This window comes from Podarcis melisellensis (genome assembly GCF_964234715.1).
Source record: "Podarcis melisellensis genome assembly, chromosome: 1".
Lineage (NCBI taxonomy): Eukaryota > Metazoa > Chordata > Lepidosauria > Squamata > Lacertidae > Podarcis > Podarcis melisellensis.
This window is the reverse complement of record NC_138528.1, coordinates 83,131,728-83,150,169: the sequence shown is the minus strand read 5'-3', so window position 1 is coordinate 83,150,169 and position 18,442 is coordinate 83,131,728. Positions and strand designations below refer to the sequence as shown.

Sequence of the window (18,442 nt, the reverse complement as noted above, 5' to 3'; positions counted from 1 at the left end):
GTTGAGCAGGCAGCGATCGAGCGCAGGTTGAGGAAAAGGCACCCTAAGCGGTGTCTCTGTTGGTGCCCCAGCTCTGGGGCCTTTCTAAAAGCCCCTGCTTGCCCTCACTTCACGTAGCATGCAGGCAGTGATGGAGCCCTTTTGGAGTTTGGGGAGCCCTCGCTCCCCACCAACAGCTTGCCGCAGCAGCAGCAGGATCGGCAGGCCCTTCCCCAGGAATCTCTGGAAGAGTTGGCTGAAAGCGATGGCAGCGAGAAGGATATGGGGCCGGAGGAAGAAGACGAAGAGGAGGAGGAAGAGGAGGAGAGGCTGGTAGGAACGGAGCAGGTGGCAGACTTTGCAAGCTCCTTGATGGCCGTCCTCCACTGCTGGCACTATCGGGCCAACGCTTTGCTTTTCTCCTGGGGCAGCACGGTGAGGTGCCTGTTCAACCCCTGCTGCGTCTCCCTCCTGCATGCTGGCTTGCTGCATGGCTCGTGGCTGCCCTCCGTTCCTTCTGTGCCATCTTCCCATTAATCAGATGTGGGACAGCCCCAGAGGTTCCCTTGTGGTTTCTTTTGCAGCTGTTTTAACCCTTCGGTGATACTACTGACTGACTTGGTGCTTTTGTGCAGTCCTTCACGGGGGCTAACAAGATTTGTGGCTTGATAACAAAAGAGGCTCTTTAGGTCTTACCATCTCTGTATCTGTGGGAGGTCCTTTTCCTGCCATTCCCTGTCCTCTTGCCAGGAAGGTTCTTCCACGTTAGCAGCTTGATAATGAGACGAAGCTAACGTTAAGCAGGATCCTCTTCCAAGTCCTGTTGCCTGTGCTATTGGACCATCCCTGGATCCAGCACTAACTGTGCACCTTCCAGATAGTTTATCAGCCTGCAGTTTTTAGCTAGTGCACTCCACCGGCCACACCAAAGTGCTGCAAGACGTGTAGAGAGTCTGCTTGGGAAAGCTGTGTTCCTGGATGAAATTGGGGCTGGCTTAAGCAACTGCAAGGCTCCTCTGTGCCAGGGCAGCAAGTGAACCAGAGCCACCAGCACTTGCGTTCACCTGCTGCTTGCAAGGCTGATGGATGCGACATCAGGTGGTTTTTGTTGCTGCGTCCAATGGCTAGAATATTGGACTTGGACCTGCGTGGGCACTCGTGATGCATTTAAGCTATCTGGGACACTGTAAAGTCATATGGTGTTTCAGAATGACAAATAACAATGGCTAGGGATGTTTGGCTGCTCGTCAAATGGCTTCTTCCCAGTAGCATGTACTCAACTCTCTAATATTTTTGTTTTGGTTCAGGCCAAGAGCCACAAGGCACAGGAAGGGCCCAAGCAATACCAGTCGCCAGGCAGCAGTGGTGAGAAAAACAGGGTCGGGGATAATGTCTCATCTGTCCCAAAGGTGAGTGGTTGGTGGTTGGCAGAGTTGCTGTTTGGGGAAGTGCTATTGCTCAGTGGGTAGAGCTCCCAGGTTCAGTCTCTGGCATCTCCAGAGAGGGCTGGGAATGTCCCTTCTGAAACCCTGGAGAGCCTCAACCAGGGAGATCACAGGTCCATCCAGGTTAGGACTGTCTGCTCTGTCAGGCAGCTTCTTACATTCCTTGGGGAGAATGGAATTTCTGCTCATGCCAATTTTGAGACAGGGAAACTCTTGGCCCTTAACACTAAAAATAGGATTCAAAGCCAAAGGCTCCTGGACATTCCACTTCCCAGACGCAGTGCCCATACTATGCCATCTATGCCATTGTCATTTCCAATGGATGCTCCACATTGTCCCCAGAAGATACGACATAAAAATGAGCAATATTTCTGTCTGCTGTTGAGTCAACTTAGTGGTTGGTGGGTTCCCTGCCTTAGAAGCCAACATATTTGCTGGGTTCAAGAGTTGGTTGCATTTGAGTAGTGACTATTAACTTATCCCTTAAACTGTTTATCTGCAAGACCACCATTTTTGGGGTTGTGCGTTAAGTGTGCACAACTTTCCTTCTCTTCCTAGGTGCGGTCAGCCATCGAACTCAGCATGGTCCTAGAAGCTTCTCCCCTTAAGGAAGAGTACCTGGAAGAGGGTCCTTCAGACCCCGAGTCGGTGGGCAACCCAGAGCCAGTCCTGGCAGGCCAGTGGGGGACCCTGAATCAACAGCGTTCAGATAGCCTGGAGCCCACTGAACATACTGAACTGAAGCCGCTTAGTAGCGAGGAGGAGGAAGAAGAAGAGGAGGAAGAGGAGGAGGACAGACGTGCACCCCAGACCAGAAGCATCCTCCCTTTCTCTGTGCTGGATCAGGCCAGCGTCATTGCAGAGCGCTTTGCCAGCAGCCTCTCTCGCCGCAGCAGCCTGGCACTCGAGGAGGGCAAGGGCCACCTGACTCCAAAGCAGGCTAGCCGCAGTGGCAGCGTCTTGAGCCTGGACGGCAGCGAGAAGGCCGGATGTCGCACGAACAGCACCACAGACTCCCTGCCGCAAGAGCCCCCGGGTGAGCCCAGCAGTGCCTGCAGCGGGGCTGCCTCGCCTGGGCTGCTCGAGACGGACCATGCCTCCTGCAAGCGGAAGGAGTCCATGCTCTCCCATCAGGACCGGCTGCTGCTAGACAAGATCAAGAACTACTACGATTACGCGGAGCACCAGGATGCCGGCTTCAGCGTCAGGCGGCGGGAGAGCCTGTCCTACATTCCCAAAGGGATGGTGAGGAATTCCGTCTTCAGGATCAACAGCCTTCCCCAGCCAGAGCCAGAGCAGGAGGGGCTGAAGCACAAGAGGCCAGGGGGCCCTGCCAGTGGTGGGGCTGGCCCCACAGCAGCCTGGGTGTTGTCAAATAGACCCGGGGCTGGGCTACAGGCCCCCCGCTCCGAGGCAGCCTCTGCTGGAAGCCCCCTGCCCATCACGGAAGCGGAGTTCAGGCCGCCGGCTGAGATGATTAAAATATGGGAGGAGATGGAGAAGCCGAGCGGAGAGGGCTGGAGTAGGAGGCCTGAAGGTGTCACTCGGCCAGGCACGGCGAATGGGCAGGTGGCCGGGGGCTCCTCTCTGCGGCACGCGGAGAGGCTCCGTGGCCAGGAGAACGGCTTTGACCTCCACGAGCCGCTTCTCATCCTGGAGGACGAGGATCTTGGGGCCATCACAGAGGAGTCGGCGGTGCCCTCGCCTGAGAGCAAGTCTCCCGTGGAGCGGGCTGCGCCTTCTAGGAAGCCCTGGAAGCTGGCCCATGAGCTAGGGGGCTCTGAGCAAGATCGGTACCTCCCCCGCTTGCACCCCCGGATAATGCAGCTGGCCCACCTGACGGAGGCAGAGCTGGCGGAGAAGGTGAAGAACAAGGTCTACCAGCTGGCCCGCCAGTACAGCCTCCGAATCAAGGGCCAGAAGCCTGCAGCGCATAGGAGGCTTGCTGAGCTGGAGGAGGAGATGAAAGGCAATACCTTGACTGTCCAGCCGGAGGCAGATAAGAAAAGCAAGGGTATGTATTGGCCAGAGGGCACTGTGCTATCACAGGCAGGACCTCATTGTTCATATTATATGAATTTCAGAAGCCACAGCTGTGAGCATAAATATAGGAGATTCATTGTGACTTATATTTTAAAGTTTTAGATTAATGACTTGTCCTTTCCTCTTGGGCTCGTGGGAGGTAGCAGCCTTCATTAAAAACACCCCACCAGCAACATCCACCAAAAATAAAGATTCACAAAGTGTCAGATAGATATAAAACAGTTGTAAACTATAATATATTGAATGTTTTAAGAGCCACATTTTTTAAAAAAATATATACTGAAGTGTGCTTATTACAATAGTAGTAGTGGATTCTGTTTCCAGAGGAGTTTATATTCTAGAGCAGAACTCTTTGACAGCCAGAGCCAAGTGCCACTTGCTGGGCCAGAGGAATATCACCTGGGCAGGGAAGGACACAAGAGGCAGTGCACACGCCACATTTTTGTGGCTGCTCAAAACCATGAACCTGTGCTACTTTAACGGCAAAAGCCCAAGTGGGTCGCCTGTTTTTCAGACCTCCCAGCATCCTCAAGACAGCTTTCCATGCTCCTGTTTCCTTCCCTGGGGCAGTTGTGTTTGGTGAGCACTGTCCAACCCCCAAACCGGGAAAAAGCACAGTTTGTAAACATCATGCAAAGAGAACAGATTTGCAGATCTGTAGATGCTAGAGATAGAAAGAGACGTTCTGGGGAGAAAACTCTCTTTCTTGGTATGTAGGAGAAAATGTAAATGGTCTGAACTGAAGGAAGGGGGTTCCGTCTCTCCAGCCTGTTCCTGCATTGGGCTGCACTCACTGCTGAACTCTGCCTTTTTCTCAGTGCTGGGGGAACTCTTGCCCCAGTGTATCCAGTCCCCTCAGAGCTCTCTGTCCTAGCCACACACACCTTCCTCCTTCCCCTGGCCGCAGCCCTTATCCAGGCCTGATCCACACCTTCCTCAGGTGCTCTTTCCTGACCGGAATGTGCCCTTGAAGTGTGATGCCTGGCCAGAGAGGGTAGGGGGCACTATAGCAACCTCTGAAATGTAGTTAACAGTGCAAAGGTAGGAGTTGTTTCTGGCCCTTGAGCCGAGAAAAGTTTTCCAGCCTGATTTAGCTTAATTCAATTAATTCCATTGCTTCTCCCTCTGTTGGAGAAGCCCCGGGTGCCGCACCCAGCTACTGTATATCTCTGAGATGGAATTGATGGAGGCCCCAGAGGGGATTGTAGAGGTGAACGGGGAGGGATCTTTCTGGCTTGGATGTATCTGAATACGAAAGATTTCCACCAGGACAAACCTCCACCTCTAGGATATTTTAACAAGGGTCCTCACCAAAATGCCCAAGAACTTGGCAATTCTCGACTCATCAAGCGGAACAGCCTCTGGGAGCCCTCTTCCCTCCTTGCTGTTTTAAAGGGAAACAGCATAGCTGCTGTTCAGCCGACAAAAATGGAGCTACTGAGATTGGGGAGTGAGGGGGACCACCGTTGCAGCCCACCCACCCAGCAAACCCCTTGCCTTATTGCTGCCTCACTCATTCCTTGTTGGTTTTTCTTCTAGGCAAACGGAAGCCAGCCTTGACCCTCCCCAATACTTACGAGCAAGTATTGCTGCAGGAGGCCAGCCCACTGACTCTCCCCGCATCGTCAACCTCGTCCCTGGAGAAGTCCCCCAAGCGCTTCTCTTTCAGCCCCTCCTCCAGCAGCCCGCGGCTTGCCTCCCCCACCAGCAGCACCCTGTCTTGCAGCCCCCTCAGCCCCGTCGTAGCTGAGAAGTTCAACTGGCCGGACGTGCGGGAGCTCAGGTCCAAATATTCCTGTCCATCAGGGAATCAGAAGTGCAGGCCGCCACCCGTCAACAGGAGCCGCTCAGCTCCTGAAAAAATGGTGGATACAGCTGGTAGAGCTCTGGAGGAGCACCAGTGCTCCAAGAGGATTGTGAAGGCAGCGGACAAACCCCAGCAAGGGGGCATTCCAGGCTGCAAAAGGGAAGCTCCACTGGACTCCATCCTCCAGGGCCACGCCTGCGACGCGCACAAGGAATTGAGTGTTACGGCTGAGACCTCTCTGGAGAACCGTCAGCGAGTGGTTGTCATGGAAAAGCTGCTGGATGTGACTGTCGACCCGGACGAGAGCTATGTGCAGATCCGCTCCCCTACTTCCCGGGAGAAGATCTCTCTCAAGGCCGTGGTGGAGAGGTGCAAGGCCTACCAGGACTCAGAAGAATACCGCAGGCGTGAGGAGGACCTCCAGGAAGCAGCTCCCCACAAAGCACTTCAGCAGGTTTGCCGGGAGAAAACAGACAGCAGCCAGCAGAGCCTGGTAAAGAACCTGAGGGAGAAATTCCAGACCCTCAATTCCAACAGTTGAGCTCCTATGTCTGTTGCTCCCATGCTGCTAAGCCCTCTTTTATGAACTAGGATGGTTCTGGAGTTGACGTCATTTTCTCCCCCAGCTCCTTGAGAGGAGAAAGGACGGGTGACAGTCTCTTCCTCCTCCTCCAACCTGGATTGCCACCTGGCTCATTGTGCTCCAACCTTCGTGTCCAGCTGCCTCTACCCTCTGGGAAGTTGCTGAGCTCATGGCTGTGCATTCTGAGCCAGGTGGTTGCTGTCCTTCATTGGCCACGCTGTTGGGAAGTACTCTTCACACGTTTCCGGGAAGCACTGAGAAGCTTCCCATCAGGACAGGCATACCACAACTCAGAGACTCCTTTGCAGCTACCCATATGGTCCACTAAGAAAAGGTGTTTCCTTTCCCTTCAGGACCAAATGCTTGCTTTGCCAAGCCACAGCAGAAATGAATGAGCCTTCTGTTGCTCAGTCTCATAGGATAGCCATAAGTTATTGTTCCAAATTATCTTTTGTCTTTACTTTTTTATTTTTAAGAGCGTGATTTTACTGTGGCTGGCAGAGGGTTGATCTAAGACTCCCAGTTTGATAGTATATAATCTTAATAATATTGGTTGTGTACACATTTCAGTCTGTACGCACTGTGCAATAACCACTTTTGACCAGAAAATGTGGCTGTGGTTTCTTCACTTGGAGGGTGGGTGGGAATGGGGGGGGGGATTGCAGCCTATGATTTTTCACTGCAGAAGTAAGATTGAGAAGAGTCTTGAGCATCACAGAGCTCTCTTAAGTTCACCAGTGGCATGGGCTAACGTAGTGTGGTTCTGATCCACTATAGTGCCAGGAGGTCTTAAAAGACCTGCACATCCCTTGGTAGAAGATTTATTCTATTCACTGGTCAGGCTGGAAAGATCACTGTTCCCACCCCCACTACTGGATGTCTTTAAGATGGGACACTTTGCCAAAGGAAGCAATGCAGCTCCACTAGAGGAGAGCTCTGTATGGAGAAATAGGAACAAGTCAGGAAAGTGCTGCAGCTGCCCAGTCTAATTATCAAATGTTGGGTTGAAGAGTAGGCAGTGATGGTTGAGAGAAGGGGGGCACAAACACATTCTGGATTTCGGGGGCAGGATTCAGGGTGCAATGGTGGGTTTTCATCAGCTGGGGTGGGAAGTATTTGAGGTTATTTCTCCACCAAACAGCAGAAAAGCAATGCCTACCTTCTTAGGGTGAGTTTCAAACAACAGAAAATGTCAAGGGCCTGCTCCATTCCTCCCTCTGCCTGCCAAAGACTATCCTAGAGGTCCTTAGGCATCATCTCTGGACATGTTCAAGGATACTTTGCATTAAAAGCTATTCAAGATAACTTTTGGGGGTGCTCCCTTTTCTTTTGTAAGCTTGAAACGGTGTGGGTGTTCCAGGCAGCAAAATGACTGCATGGTGTTTTGTTTTTCCTTAATTTTGACAAAATTTATCTATCGCTTGATTGTAAGGGGTTTACTGAGGGGTTTACAAAAGTATAAACATTTAATTCTCAGTATGTGCATTTTAAAACATCCAGAGCATTATTAAATATAACAGTAGCTGAAGAGAGAGAAAACACATGTAACTGCTCCATGTCTGGATAGGCTTGCCTAAACAGAAATGTTTTAAGCAAGCGCCAAAAATAATATAGCCTGATGTCAATAGGAAGGGAGTTTCAAAGTGCAAGTGCTGCAATATGAAAAGGTGGATTTCTTAAAAGTGCAGAAAAGGTCTTATGTTGCACCTGTAACAGCGGCAGTTCTGCAGACCCAAGCCATCAAGAGGGCACATGTGGGGTAAGGTGATCCTGCAAGTAAACTGGTCCCAATCCGGTAAAGGCTTTACGTACCAATAGTAACACTTTGAACTTGGCCTGTTGGAAAATGGACATCTAGAGTTTTGAGCAGAGGTGTTACACACAGGCCCCTAGGCCTGTGTCTTTAACCACACTGCAGATAACTGTGGGTGAGCCCTTAACAAACAGAAATTGCACACAAAATCCAGGAGCCAAGAAGGGTTTATTTGTTCATTTATTAGAAAAATGTTATTAAATTGCTTCTGAAGCACATTCTGAAGCTTTAGCTCTTTTCTCTGGACAGTGGAAGCACATTGGAGCAGGTGGAACTTGGTGCCTAGCTGTTTTTAAGAGTATGAACCCCCAAACCCTATAAACCTGTAGGAGAGGTCCTGGGCTACTTTAGCTGTTCTCCGTATCTCCAAGAAACAGCCCTTGCTCTTCTGAAGCAAACATGTTCTGGGCCTGGTGCATGTGGAGCTCCCTTCTGACAGGTCCTGACCTCTGCATTAGTAGTGGGGTCTCGGAGAGCTAAGCCTGATGGAGGAGCCGCTTGACGGAGGTGAAGTCGCTTTAGATCTAAGAAGGAAGAGCTAGGCACAGCCAGGCACGGGAAGGCTGCAAGTTGCCAGACAGCAAATGGTTCCTGCTAGGGAAATGATAACACTCCCTGGGTCTGTAATGGGTAGGAGCACAATGCAGCGAGACATAATGGCACACCGACAACGACTGCACTCGAAATGCGCCAAGCTGAAACCAAACAGAGGTCTGGGAGCACAGCTTATGGTGCTGTGCACAAGCAAAAGGTTAAAGAAACGGGGGAGCAGAACAAGTACGCATAAGGTCTGAAGCAACTTCCTTATTTAGCACGTAGCCTAGTATAGGGCAGTGGTCATACAGCAGGAATAGTCTCAAATAACATTTCAGCCTAGCTTTGTGTGTTTTCAGCTTCCTGAAACCATACCTGAAACTCAGGAGTTGACAGGTGAAAATATCCTCCAGGAAGGGAAGGGATGGCTGAGCTTGCTAAAGCCAGAATGCTTATGAGGTCCCAACGGTATATTTGTTGTACAATTGCAGTCGGGTAGCATGTTTAGTAAATATTTCTCTTCTTGGTGGCATTTGCTGGAGAATCGGCTCCTCCTAATTCTCATGTGCTTTGTTGTCTAAAAGAAAACGGTCACCCTAAACTTGCAGGATCCCTACTATTCCTTGCCTGGTGCCTCTCCTAGACAGAGCTGCCTCACATAAGATTTTATTTTTAAAAAATCCCACAATGAAGTCCAAACATCCTGCCTCCCCCCCCCTTTTCTTAGTTGAGCCATTCTGTGCTCTCTTCAGCAGGCTGATAAAGCTTATCTCTCCTCTATAAGCATGGACTGGAAGAGTGGAGAAAATACCACTTTGGGGGCATTCAGATTGTAATTATGGCAGGCAGTGCTTTCTTTTCTAGAAAAAAAGGTGCCAGTACTGCTCAGCTGCAAGCAGGGAGGCAGGCAGGGGGGACGGGACCTCTCTGCATGTGCTCAGAGATGCACTGCTCTTCCCCAGTGCTGGCATTGTCGTCTGGGCACCAATGAACAGGCTGACGATAAGCAGCCCACAGGCTTTCAGCACGGCTTTGCAAGGTCACCAGAAGAATGCCGATTCCAGGCAGGCTGGCGGCTCTTGTTCCTAAGAATGCCCACTGATTTTGCTAGAGAAGAGTTCCCCCTCCCTTTTGCACTTTTGAGCGCTCCCTAGCAATAACCATCAGTACCCTGGTGGAGAGACTCCTTACATGTTTTAGCCTTGAAATGGAGCATAAAGGCATTCTGCTTAAATAGGCTTTGTTTCACATGTGCCTAAGCTAACTCCTTTCAGTGAGCATAGACGCCCCTTTATCTGCACAGGCTAGGGCTGCATGCCTTGAATATCAGCACTGTGGCAAATTATCCACAATATTTAAGTCTTTGTTGTAATAGCATGCTATATCACTGACTAGTGTCCCAACTGTGCAGCAACAGAGAAGTATTAGTGTGTTGACTGCTCTGACTGAGGGTCTTCACGGGCGCTGCTTGCTCTTCCTCTGGAAGCAAGAAAGGCTTATGGAAGCAGTGGAAGCTTCTCCATTAGAACTAATGGGGCTCTCATGGCCTTCCCACTTAGAACCAGTCAAGAGTGTGGCACTGCTCCTCAGTCTTGGTGTTGCACTTGTAGAACACAGTGGCAAAACCAGATTTAGTTGGCTCTAGCTAAGCCTACTGCAGGTCTCCTTGCCTTTTGCCCTAGCAGCCCCCAATTGGCACCAGTTACCAGCATCATTGAGGGATGCTTAATTAGTAAGGCTGCCTGCTCTGCTTTTCAACTTTCTTCTCCACCTCCCCTTGCAACCATCCCTGCACCTACTGATTAATTTCATATTTAAAAACCCAATTTTGCAAGATGTGGGTTGTGGTACAATCTGCTGTTCAGCAGTCACCTAGGGGTGCATCCTACTCTGAACATAAAAGGGGGAAGATCATCTTTTATGGCAGTGATGTTTTATAATGGCAGAAAGGAGAAGGCTGGCAGCTAAGCCGTCGTATAACTGCACTGGTGATGTTCAGTGGGGTTAATGCTACCAGACTCCACAACCCGGAACACTATAATTCAAAACCATTTAGATGTATTGGCTTTTCGAATGTAGCATTGTGGAAGAATCTGCTCTGCTCATCACAATAGTGAGGCAGCCGATTGTCAGCTACCCATTACAGCCCAGGAGATCTGGAGAAATTTAACACTTTTGAGACTTGACAAAAGGTAACATGTGGAAAAACCTCAAGCCTCAGCTGTTGGTGCCTGGATCCATGACAGTAAGTGTCAAGCCAAGCCCTGCTTTTTCCCACAGCTGTGGGTGTGAGGCAAAGACAGCCCCCCCCCGGATCCCCATCTCTTTTGCTTAAAGAGACAGTTTCATAGCTTCCTTTTCGAGCGAGGAGAATCCAAACCAATCTGTTCATGGTGTTTACAGAGCCTGCGCACTCCTGGAGTGATGATAATGAGATGCCCCTAGGTTAAGGCACTTTTTGTATGGTATATGGCACCCACAAAGAAAACATGGTTTAGAAATTGCAATGAGCCCTAGGGGTGGGGTGCTCAAAAGACAACTGAAGAATGGGAGCCTGCTGTTTTCAGAATCCTTAGTATTACTATCGCTGCAAAGAGGCCATTGCAGGAAAGGCAATCTCCAGGCTCCACTCAATGTCAAAAGCAATTAGCTCTCCAGCAATATGTTCCAAAAGAGCAAATAAGCTGAGCAGCCATCTGTCTTTGGGAGGGGGGATGATGAATTCCTTCCTTGGATAAGGGGCGTGTGAACTTTATCATAAGGTTGGAGCTAGATGTGCCTGTATATATTTTAAACAGCCATTCAGACACCCACACATCACAGGCAGAGGTCTCTGCAGAAGGGAGCAGTTGGGATTAAGACTGCATTTACAGTAACTGAGAAAGCCACACTCCATTCTACAGAAGTGTAAGCAGTGCAGTGGATTACCAAAGGCCATGCTCGGGCACAACGCATCCTCGGAGGGACAAGAGAGGAGCCATTTGCTTCTGGAGAGCTGAGCCAACACAGAACAGATGTTTACAGAAAGCTCAGGGGAGGGGAGGGCACCTGGATTCAGCCTAGTCACAAAGTTAACCCCGGCATAAATATAGTGGGGCTGATAAAAACCTCATTAAGTAATGTGGGGCACAATTCAGCAAAAGTTAATGGTGGCTAAAGTCCACTGATACCCAACAGGCTGCTTCTCAGTGGGGCGTAGCTGCAACTAACTTCAGCTTCATTGTATTTCTAGTGCTTGCAGCGGGTGAGCAAACTTCCTCTCTTTTTCACAAACACACACACACATTTCTAACACGTCTCCATTCTAACCAATTTAGTGCAGAAGTCTGAACATGGGTCATGCTCTCCTCTTTGGTTGCAACCCTGATTCATTTATAATCGAGCAAGGATTCCGCCACCAACACAGTGGACTCTGGGTGGAACCTTTTGGTGAGAAAGTTCTGTGCTTTGTGACACGGTATTGTGCATGCGTGTGTGCGTACGTCACAGATGCCCCTGCAAAGAAGAGCATCAGACCTGCTGAAAAGAGAAAACTGACTTCCAGCATGAGGGTTGGATCTTGATGCATGGTGTGCCTGTGCTATAGATGATGGTGAAATTCCACATGACTGTTCTATTCCAACAGACGATTTGGGAAAGCAGCTTCTGGGAACCAGGGCTTTTGGCAATGAGCTGAGGGCGTATTTTCCCCAAACTCCGAGATAAGCAGAATTGCTCCAGAGCCATCATGGTTTTCATTCAGTTCCCTTTTGGGGTGGGCTAGGTTCCTGCTTCACTCCTTTCTTCCATAAAAAGCCCCTGAAATCGACACACTGTCTTCTTCCCTGAAGTAGTTCTTTGTTCACAGAGAGGTGTGCAAAGCATGATCACGCACAAGGTCAGCCTTGCTGAACTCTGCATTCCCAATGAACCAACCAAGGACACACACCTCGCAGCTCTGAAACACTGGCTTGATGCCCTGGGTTGTGTGGGGGGGAGAGATGGGGATGTGGTGGGAAATGAGAAGCAGGGCTGTGTTGTGGAGATGAGAACAGTGTTTTGAGTGGTGCCAGGAGTGCCCAGGGACACTCAGACATGCAGGTTTCCCCCCGTTATGCACATTAGAACATAGGCATCTGGCTGGACCAAGCCACCTGTCTAGCTATTTCTTTTTGGGAAAGAAGCTGAATCTCTTCTCTTTGTCTTTCTTGGTCAGACTCACGTCCATGGTAGTGATGGAAGGCAGAGGCAGGCTTTGGGCCTTGGTTTTAATGCTTTGGGATTCGATTATTGCTGTGCTGAAGCCCTGAAGCCAGGTGTGCATATCATCCTGCCAACAACAAAATCCGGTTTACACAAAGTTCAGTTGCCAATTGCTACCCAAAGCAATGTTACCAAAAGAAAAGACAAAAAGACATTTCAGCAGTCTTGACTATGTACTTTCTACATTTTTAAATGTTTCTTCAAAAACATCCAAAATATTGGCTGATTGTGGCTAGCTCCCCCAGAGAAAAGCTGAGGGGCAGGAACACATTGAACTAAGGAAGGAAAACATGTTAAAGCAGAATAATTCAAAATAGATTAAGAAGCCAATAAATTCAATTACCAAGAGAATGATCAGTTCACACAGAGATTTATACGTCTGAGTAGACATGTATACTCAGCTGCAGTGCTTTTTTTCTTTTAAAAAAAATGTTTAGGGGTACTCTCATTTTCCTACTCATATTGAAATACTGCCCCTCAATGAGGCCAAACTTAGATTCACAAAATGTTTAGGGGTATGTGTACCACTGTGTAGCCCCAGAAAAAAGCACTGCCTATATGTGTCTACTTAGAAGTGAGCCCTGTTAAGTTCACTGGTGCTTACTCCCAAGTAAGTGGGCATAGGATTGCAGCCTCAATCTTCTTATTAAAAAAAGGTTGCACATTAATTCTACTCACGGAACCCTACCTAGAGACCCATTTTATTTTGCTTCCTTTTCTGTTAGAAATCAATGTTAGTTGCTTTCCACATGGCATTTCAATCTAATGCCAGTATTTCTACATATGGCTGCAGCCATTCAGTTGGCTCTGAATAGAATGCTGAGCTTTCCTGACTTCCCCAAAGTTCCAGGAACAGTCATTTAAAGGCAATATCCCTTATGAGAATACAGGACACTTGAGGAGTTTCCCCTCTAATATCTGGTAATTCAAATATATACATAGAGCAGTTGAGATGCAAGCAGACACACAGGTGCTACTAGTCTTAATACACTCGGGCCTCAAAAAGCAACAGCAAGCCCCAAGGTGACACTTTGCTAGCCAGCTCTAGTAACTTAAAATAGTTATTTGATGAAACACAAACACCTTTTCTCCTACCCTATGAAAACCTAAATATATTCCAGCTCCTTCCCACTCCATCAAGTGGGTGTGACCCTAGCTGTAATTGACTGCTGATTCAATGAGCAGTCATGGTTAGTGGCCTAGCCATGCCAAAGCTTTGATTAGCAAAACAGTATGATGCAAAGTGGTACCATTTACTTCAGTACATGGAAACAGTGACACACGGTTCATTTCTTAAGCCCAGAATTCATGACAACACCTACCTCATCTTTGCCATGGAAGAGCCATTCACTCCCATTGCTGAGTCTGCAAAGTACAAAAATCATTATATAATACACTTTAAAAAAAAGTTACCTGGCTCTAAGGGTGACTTCTTGTCAGGAGGTCCACACAGAGAGTTGGAAGGGACTCCAAAAAGTAATCTAGTGTAACCTGACATTGCAGAAAATCCACTGCTATAGCATCCTTGACAGGTGGCTATCTAGCTTCTGCTTAAAAACATTTAATGAAGGAGAGTCCACACCTTCCAAGCTAGTCCATGCCATTGTTTCAACTTGTACTGTCTGGAAGTTTCTTCCTAAGGTTTAGTCAAAAATTCATTTAATGAATCATTGGTTCAGATCCTATTCCACAGGAGTTAACAGGGGAGGGGGGATCTACTCTATCCTTTATGTGATAGCCCCCTCAAACATCTGAAGATGGCTATCATTTCACTTCTCAATCATCTTTTCTCCAGGCTAAACTCCTTTAACCTTTCTACAAAGATGGCCCCTCAACATCTTTGTCATCCTTCTCCGAATACAGTGAGAAGTGCAAATATGTGCTACTGCATGCTTTAAGAACCAAATCATTACAGAGTTGGAAGATACCAAAACATCACCTTGTTTAACTCCCTTGCCCTGCCTCACAATCCTGTACAGTATGTGCAACTTGTGAAGAGTAAGTGCAGTGCATACAAAACTGCTCAATGAACTAATTCTGCCCTGGGCTCGTTTGGGAGGAAGGGCAGGTTATAAAGGTCATCATAAGCAAACAAACAGTTTGAGGTGACTCTGGCAAATAAGTGTTTTAATTAATGTACCAAAGTGCGCTCAAAAGATCTGAGGCAACAAGAGAAGCACACAATTAATAAAAAGGAAAAATGCTGGTGTCTGGGGGGCTTTCTTGTGTAACAGGCTGAGATGGATTACCGTAACTAAAGAGCATCTCAGTAACTCAAGCTGGGAAAGCTGCAGGAAAGGGGATTCAAAATTATCAGGGGGCTGGAGGGACTCCCCTAGAAGGAAAGGTTACAACATTTGGGGTCTTGGACGTAGCCAGGGTGGGGTAGCTGCCCCACCCTAGATCAAGTAAAACAATAGAAATACTTAACTAACTGACCAATCACGTCAGTTCTGCCCCGCCAACAAAAATCCTAGCTACACCCATATTTGGGATAGTGTATAAAAGACAAAGAGAAGTGTGTCGTCCCCCCCTCATTATACTCGAAACCCAGGATCATTCAGTGAAACTGGATGGTGGTAGATATAGGACAGACAAAAGGAAGCACTTCTTCACACAATGCATAGTTAAACTATGGAACTCACAGCTACAAGAGTTGTTGGTGGCTATCAACCTAATTTTTGATGTGAATTAGACAAATGCACAGGGGATAAGGCACACTGGCTGTATGCTGCCTCCAGGATCAGAGGCAGGGATTAGCTATTGTGTTCATGCCTTGTTTGTGGGCTCCCCATAGGCATCTTGGTTGCATTATGGGAAACAGGATGTTGGGCTGGATGGGCCTGTGGTTTGATGCAATGAAGAGTTCTCTTATGTGTTCATCACTTTGGACTGCATAAACATTTTCTAAAAATCATGAACTGAAAATGTGCGTTCCACTCTGAGTCACACCTTGAAAGGCACCATTTCCCCAGATAACCTCTTGGTTGTTCAGACGGAAGATTGCCTATACCCAGAAAGCTTATCTTGCTAAAGGATCTGCAGCAATCGTATGGCCAGAGACTGTCTGCCTTAGAGTTTGACCCAAACTGGCTCACACTGGAACAAAGTTTTGGAAAGCTGTTGGGGGCCTTACCTCAACTTGAAGACGTGTTTTTTCTTCTTGTAACCAGCAGCTACTTCACAGAAGGCATTCTTCAGCCGGAAAGGCTCCTCTCCATGGTAAGGCACACCCAAAGCCAAACTTTTGGCATCCTTAAAGAAAGTCAGCTCACTGTTTCTGAGCACACAGTATAACGTATTCCAGGACCTGCCAAGAAGAAACACGGCTTACATTAGGGGACACAAACTCTTCTGAGGCTGCATGCCACACTCCGAAACACAGCCCATTGAACACAACAGGACTCACTTCCGAGTAAATGTTTATAGGATTGTGTTGTGTGACTCCCGCCCCACCGCCCATCAGACTCAAAAGATTTGTTTTGTTCATTCCTAGCTCACTTTCTAGAATCAGAAAAACAGGGCTTGATTTTGATCTCTTAAATAGAATTTGCTATTAGTGTCTTTAGTAACACTAGTTTTTTTTAAATCTCAGATTTAACTTTTGGTGTCAGAAAAACATTATTATTATTGTATTCCCCAGGAGGGGCAAAAGCTATACCTGAAGATATATTTTTTTTTAAATGATTTTTTTTTGTAGTAGGCAAAACAAAAGATCTTTCAGAGAAAGAAAAGCAAAAGGGCCTTATTCCTAAAAGGATCTTTGTTCAGGAGTGTCTATTAAGAGAACAAAATGAAATGAAACAGAACATGCCAAGACCAGATGGACGTTTCTGTGTCTAATAAAAATATCCTAGAGAGAAGATTGTGAGTTTGGCCATCTTTTTGATCACTGTAAGTGGTCAGAGAATTTAACAAAATAAACTCTATGGTGCTTAAAATGAATGACTAGGAGTTTTTCTTGAAAGCCTAAAATCCAATGTTTGGTATGCAATGGTTTCAGCGTTTGAGGAAGGTGATAACCTCCAGAGCATATACCAACTATGAGACAGTGGCACAACCAGCCAATAAGTATCAGATTCCACCTGTTTGGGCTAAAATAGTTCAGGATACTTGTAAGGACTTACAGCAGGGCTCAGCAGCCTGCGGCCCATGGGTCCCAAGAGGCCCACGGGGTCGTTTAAATGGCTCATGAGCCATTCCCAAACCGAGCCGCCTGCTCGGCGAGTCCGAGCGCTCTACGCTAAACCAGCGCAGTGCAGAGTGGGGACTCACTTCCATGGCACCAGAAATTGTGTGTGCACATGCTCAGATGCCAAAAAACGCGTCTGCGCAGATGTGATCCAGCCCACAGAGCGATCTCCGCGGGAGCGAACCGGCCCAGATGAGGTAAACCTTGCCGACCCCTGACTTACAGACACTGTGGACCACACCTTGTTCTTGAATTTAAATTAAGGATATTGCCTTTTTGAGCTGACCTCACTGGGCCACTGCAGTGCTATGCTCCTGCATTTGTATGCCACAAATGCTGCAGTCATGCTAAGAAAAGTCTCACAACAACCACACTTGCTTCGGCCCCAATCCCCTCTCGAGCACAAAGACTTTGCCAGCATGGGCCTTACACTGCAGGAAAGCTTTTCACCTCTCCTTTCCATAAAGCCCAACGTGCCAAGAACCTTTCACACAAGCAGGGGCGACAATACTGTTCCCGCCACCTATATCACCTTCATCGTTTGCCTCGAACTGTTGTGAACTCATAGGATTTGACTTCATTTCATTTGTCCTGCAGTGGAGACCTACCTGCCGGTGGCCCCCAGCAATAGCAACTCTGTAAAGCAGCCTTTGTCGATGTGGTACCCTCCAGAAATTTTGTACTACAATTCCCATCAGCCTAGCCAATGGTCATGGATCATGGGAGTTGTAGTTCCAAACAACCAGAAGGCACCAGGTAGGCAATGGCTGCTGTGTATGTTAATTAGGGAAGCTGTTGCCAATTCTTCATACAAGAGACCAGACCAGAAGCCATGCAAACATTCAACTGTACCTGTTGGAAGCCCTCTTGTTAGGTGCCTCTATATCGTGCTTCCGTCCTAGGTAGCCCTCAAGTTGTACGCTGTGAGATCTATCCAGCTGTGCAGGAAGGGTGGCTGTCTCATCGATCTCGCTCACAGGGGTCTGGACCACTTTGAAAAGGGATTCCTTTGTGGAAGTTTCCTCACCAACCACTCTGATCTCCATCTCAGGCAGTTTTTCCTCGGGCAGCTCTTCTGAAACCAATTCGTGATGTGGTTTCTCATTTTCTTGCATCTGCACGAGAGGGACAACTTGTTTAACCAAAAACAGAACCATTCAAGATGGCGTGTGTGTGTGTTTCTGACTTTTGCTCCATTCCATGGAAGGAAGTGAGAGTCTTTCTTCATATTATGTAGACTGAGGCAGTTGACTGTAGTGAACAAATGCTGTACCATACCATTTCAGAGGGCTGGAGGGAAGCATATATTGAAATGCCCATCACTTCACAGGTTCCCCTGGCACAGCAGTGGGGATTGCTTTGTATAGCCCTCTCCCTTACTACATGCAGGGAGCTTTTTCAGAGGGGTAGGAATCAAAATATAACCCCTCACTTGCAAAATTCTACCACGCTTATCATCTCAAGGCTTTTACTCAAATTATGTTTGTAAAAAAGAGATGCCACTGCAACCAAGTTCCTTCCTGTACTATTTGGGTACATGGAGAAGCCTGCCTGTGTGTGTGTGTGTGTGTGTGTGTGTGTGTGTAGGGGGGTGGCAGCCAACACTGCCAATACTATATTATTGCTTTATTTTTAAAACCAACACCTAAAATCTGATTGTAGATGCAGTGATCTCAGTGGATAACCTGAACACTGAGCTTTAAATAGCAACACTAAAGTCACAGAGATTCAGTGGTTTGAAACTCACCCATCCCATCCCATCTCCCCCCCCCCACACACTTTTCCAGTCCATGTCTGAGTGCTT

At 48.0% G+C, this 18,442-nt stretch overlaps 2 protein-coding genes across 9 annotated transcripts in view; one reads left to right on the top strand and one right to left on the bottom strand.

Annotated features, from left to right (window-relative positions):
* PLEKHG3 (pleckstrin homology and RhoGEF domain containing G3) overlaps positions 1-7,162 on the top strand; it is a 46,866-nt gene extending 39,704 nt beyond the window's left edge. Inside the window, exons 16-19 of the mRNA XM_081888534.1 lie at positions 118-414; positions 1,287-1,388; positions 1,983-3,438; positions 5,007-7,162. Of these exons, the coding sequence (XP_081744660.1) occupies positions 118-414; positions 1,287-1,388; positions 1,983-3,438; positions 5,007-5,815 (2,664 nt within the window). The 3' untranslated portion in view covers positions 5,816-7,162. The remainder of the gene's footprint in view (positions 1-117; positions 415-1,286; positions 1,389-1,982; positions 3,439-5,006) is intronic.
* A 5,058-nt stretch (positions 7,163-12,220) lies between these two features.
* The window catches only part of SPTB (spectrin beta, erythrocytic), an 85,505-nt gene continuing 79,283 nt past the window's right edge, over positions 12,221-18,442 (bottom strand). For all 8 annotated transcript variants that reach the window (XM_081907504.1, XM_081907502.1, XM_081907507.1 and 5 more), the window contains 4 exons: positions 17,491-17,753; positions 15,583-15,756; positions 13,769-13,811; positions 12,221-12,513 (listed from right to left, as the gene is read on the bottom strand). In XM_081907504.1, the coding sequence (XP_081763630.1) occupies positions 12,346-12,513; positions 13,769-13,811; positions 15,583-15,756; positions 17,491-17,753 (648 nt within the window). In that variant the 3' untranslated portion in view covers positions 12,221-12,345. The remainder of the gene's footprint in view (positions 12,514-13,768; positions 13,812-15,582; positions 15,757-17,490; positions 17,754-18,442) is intronic.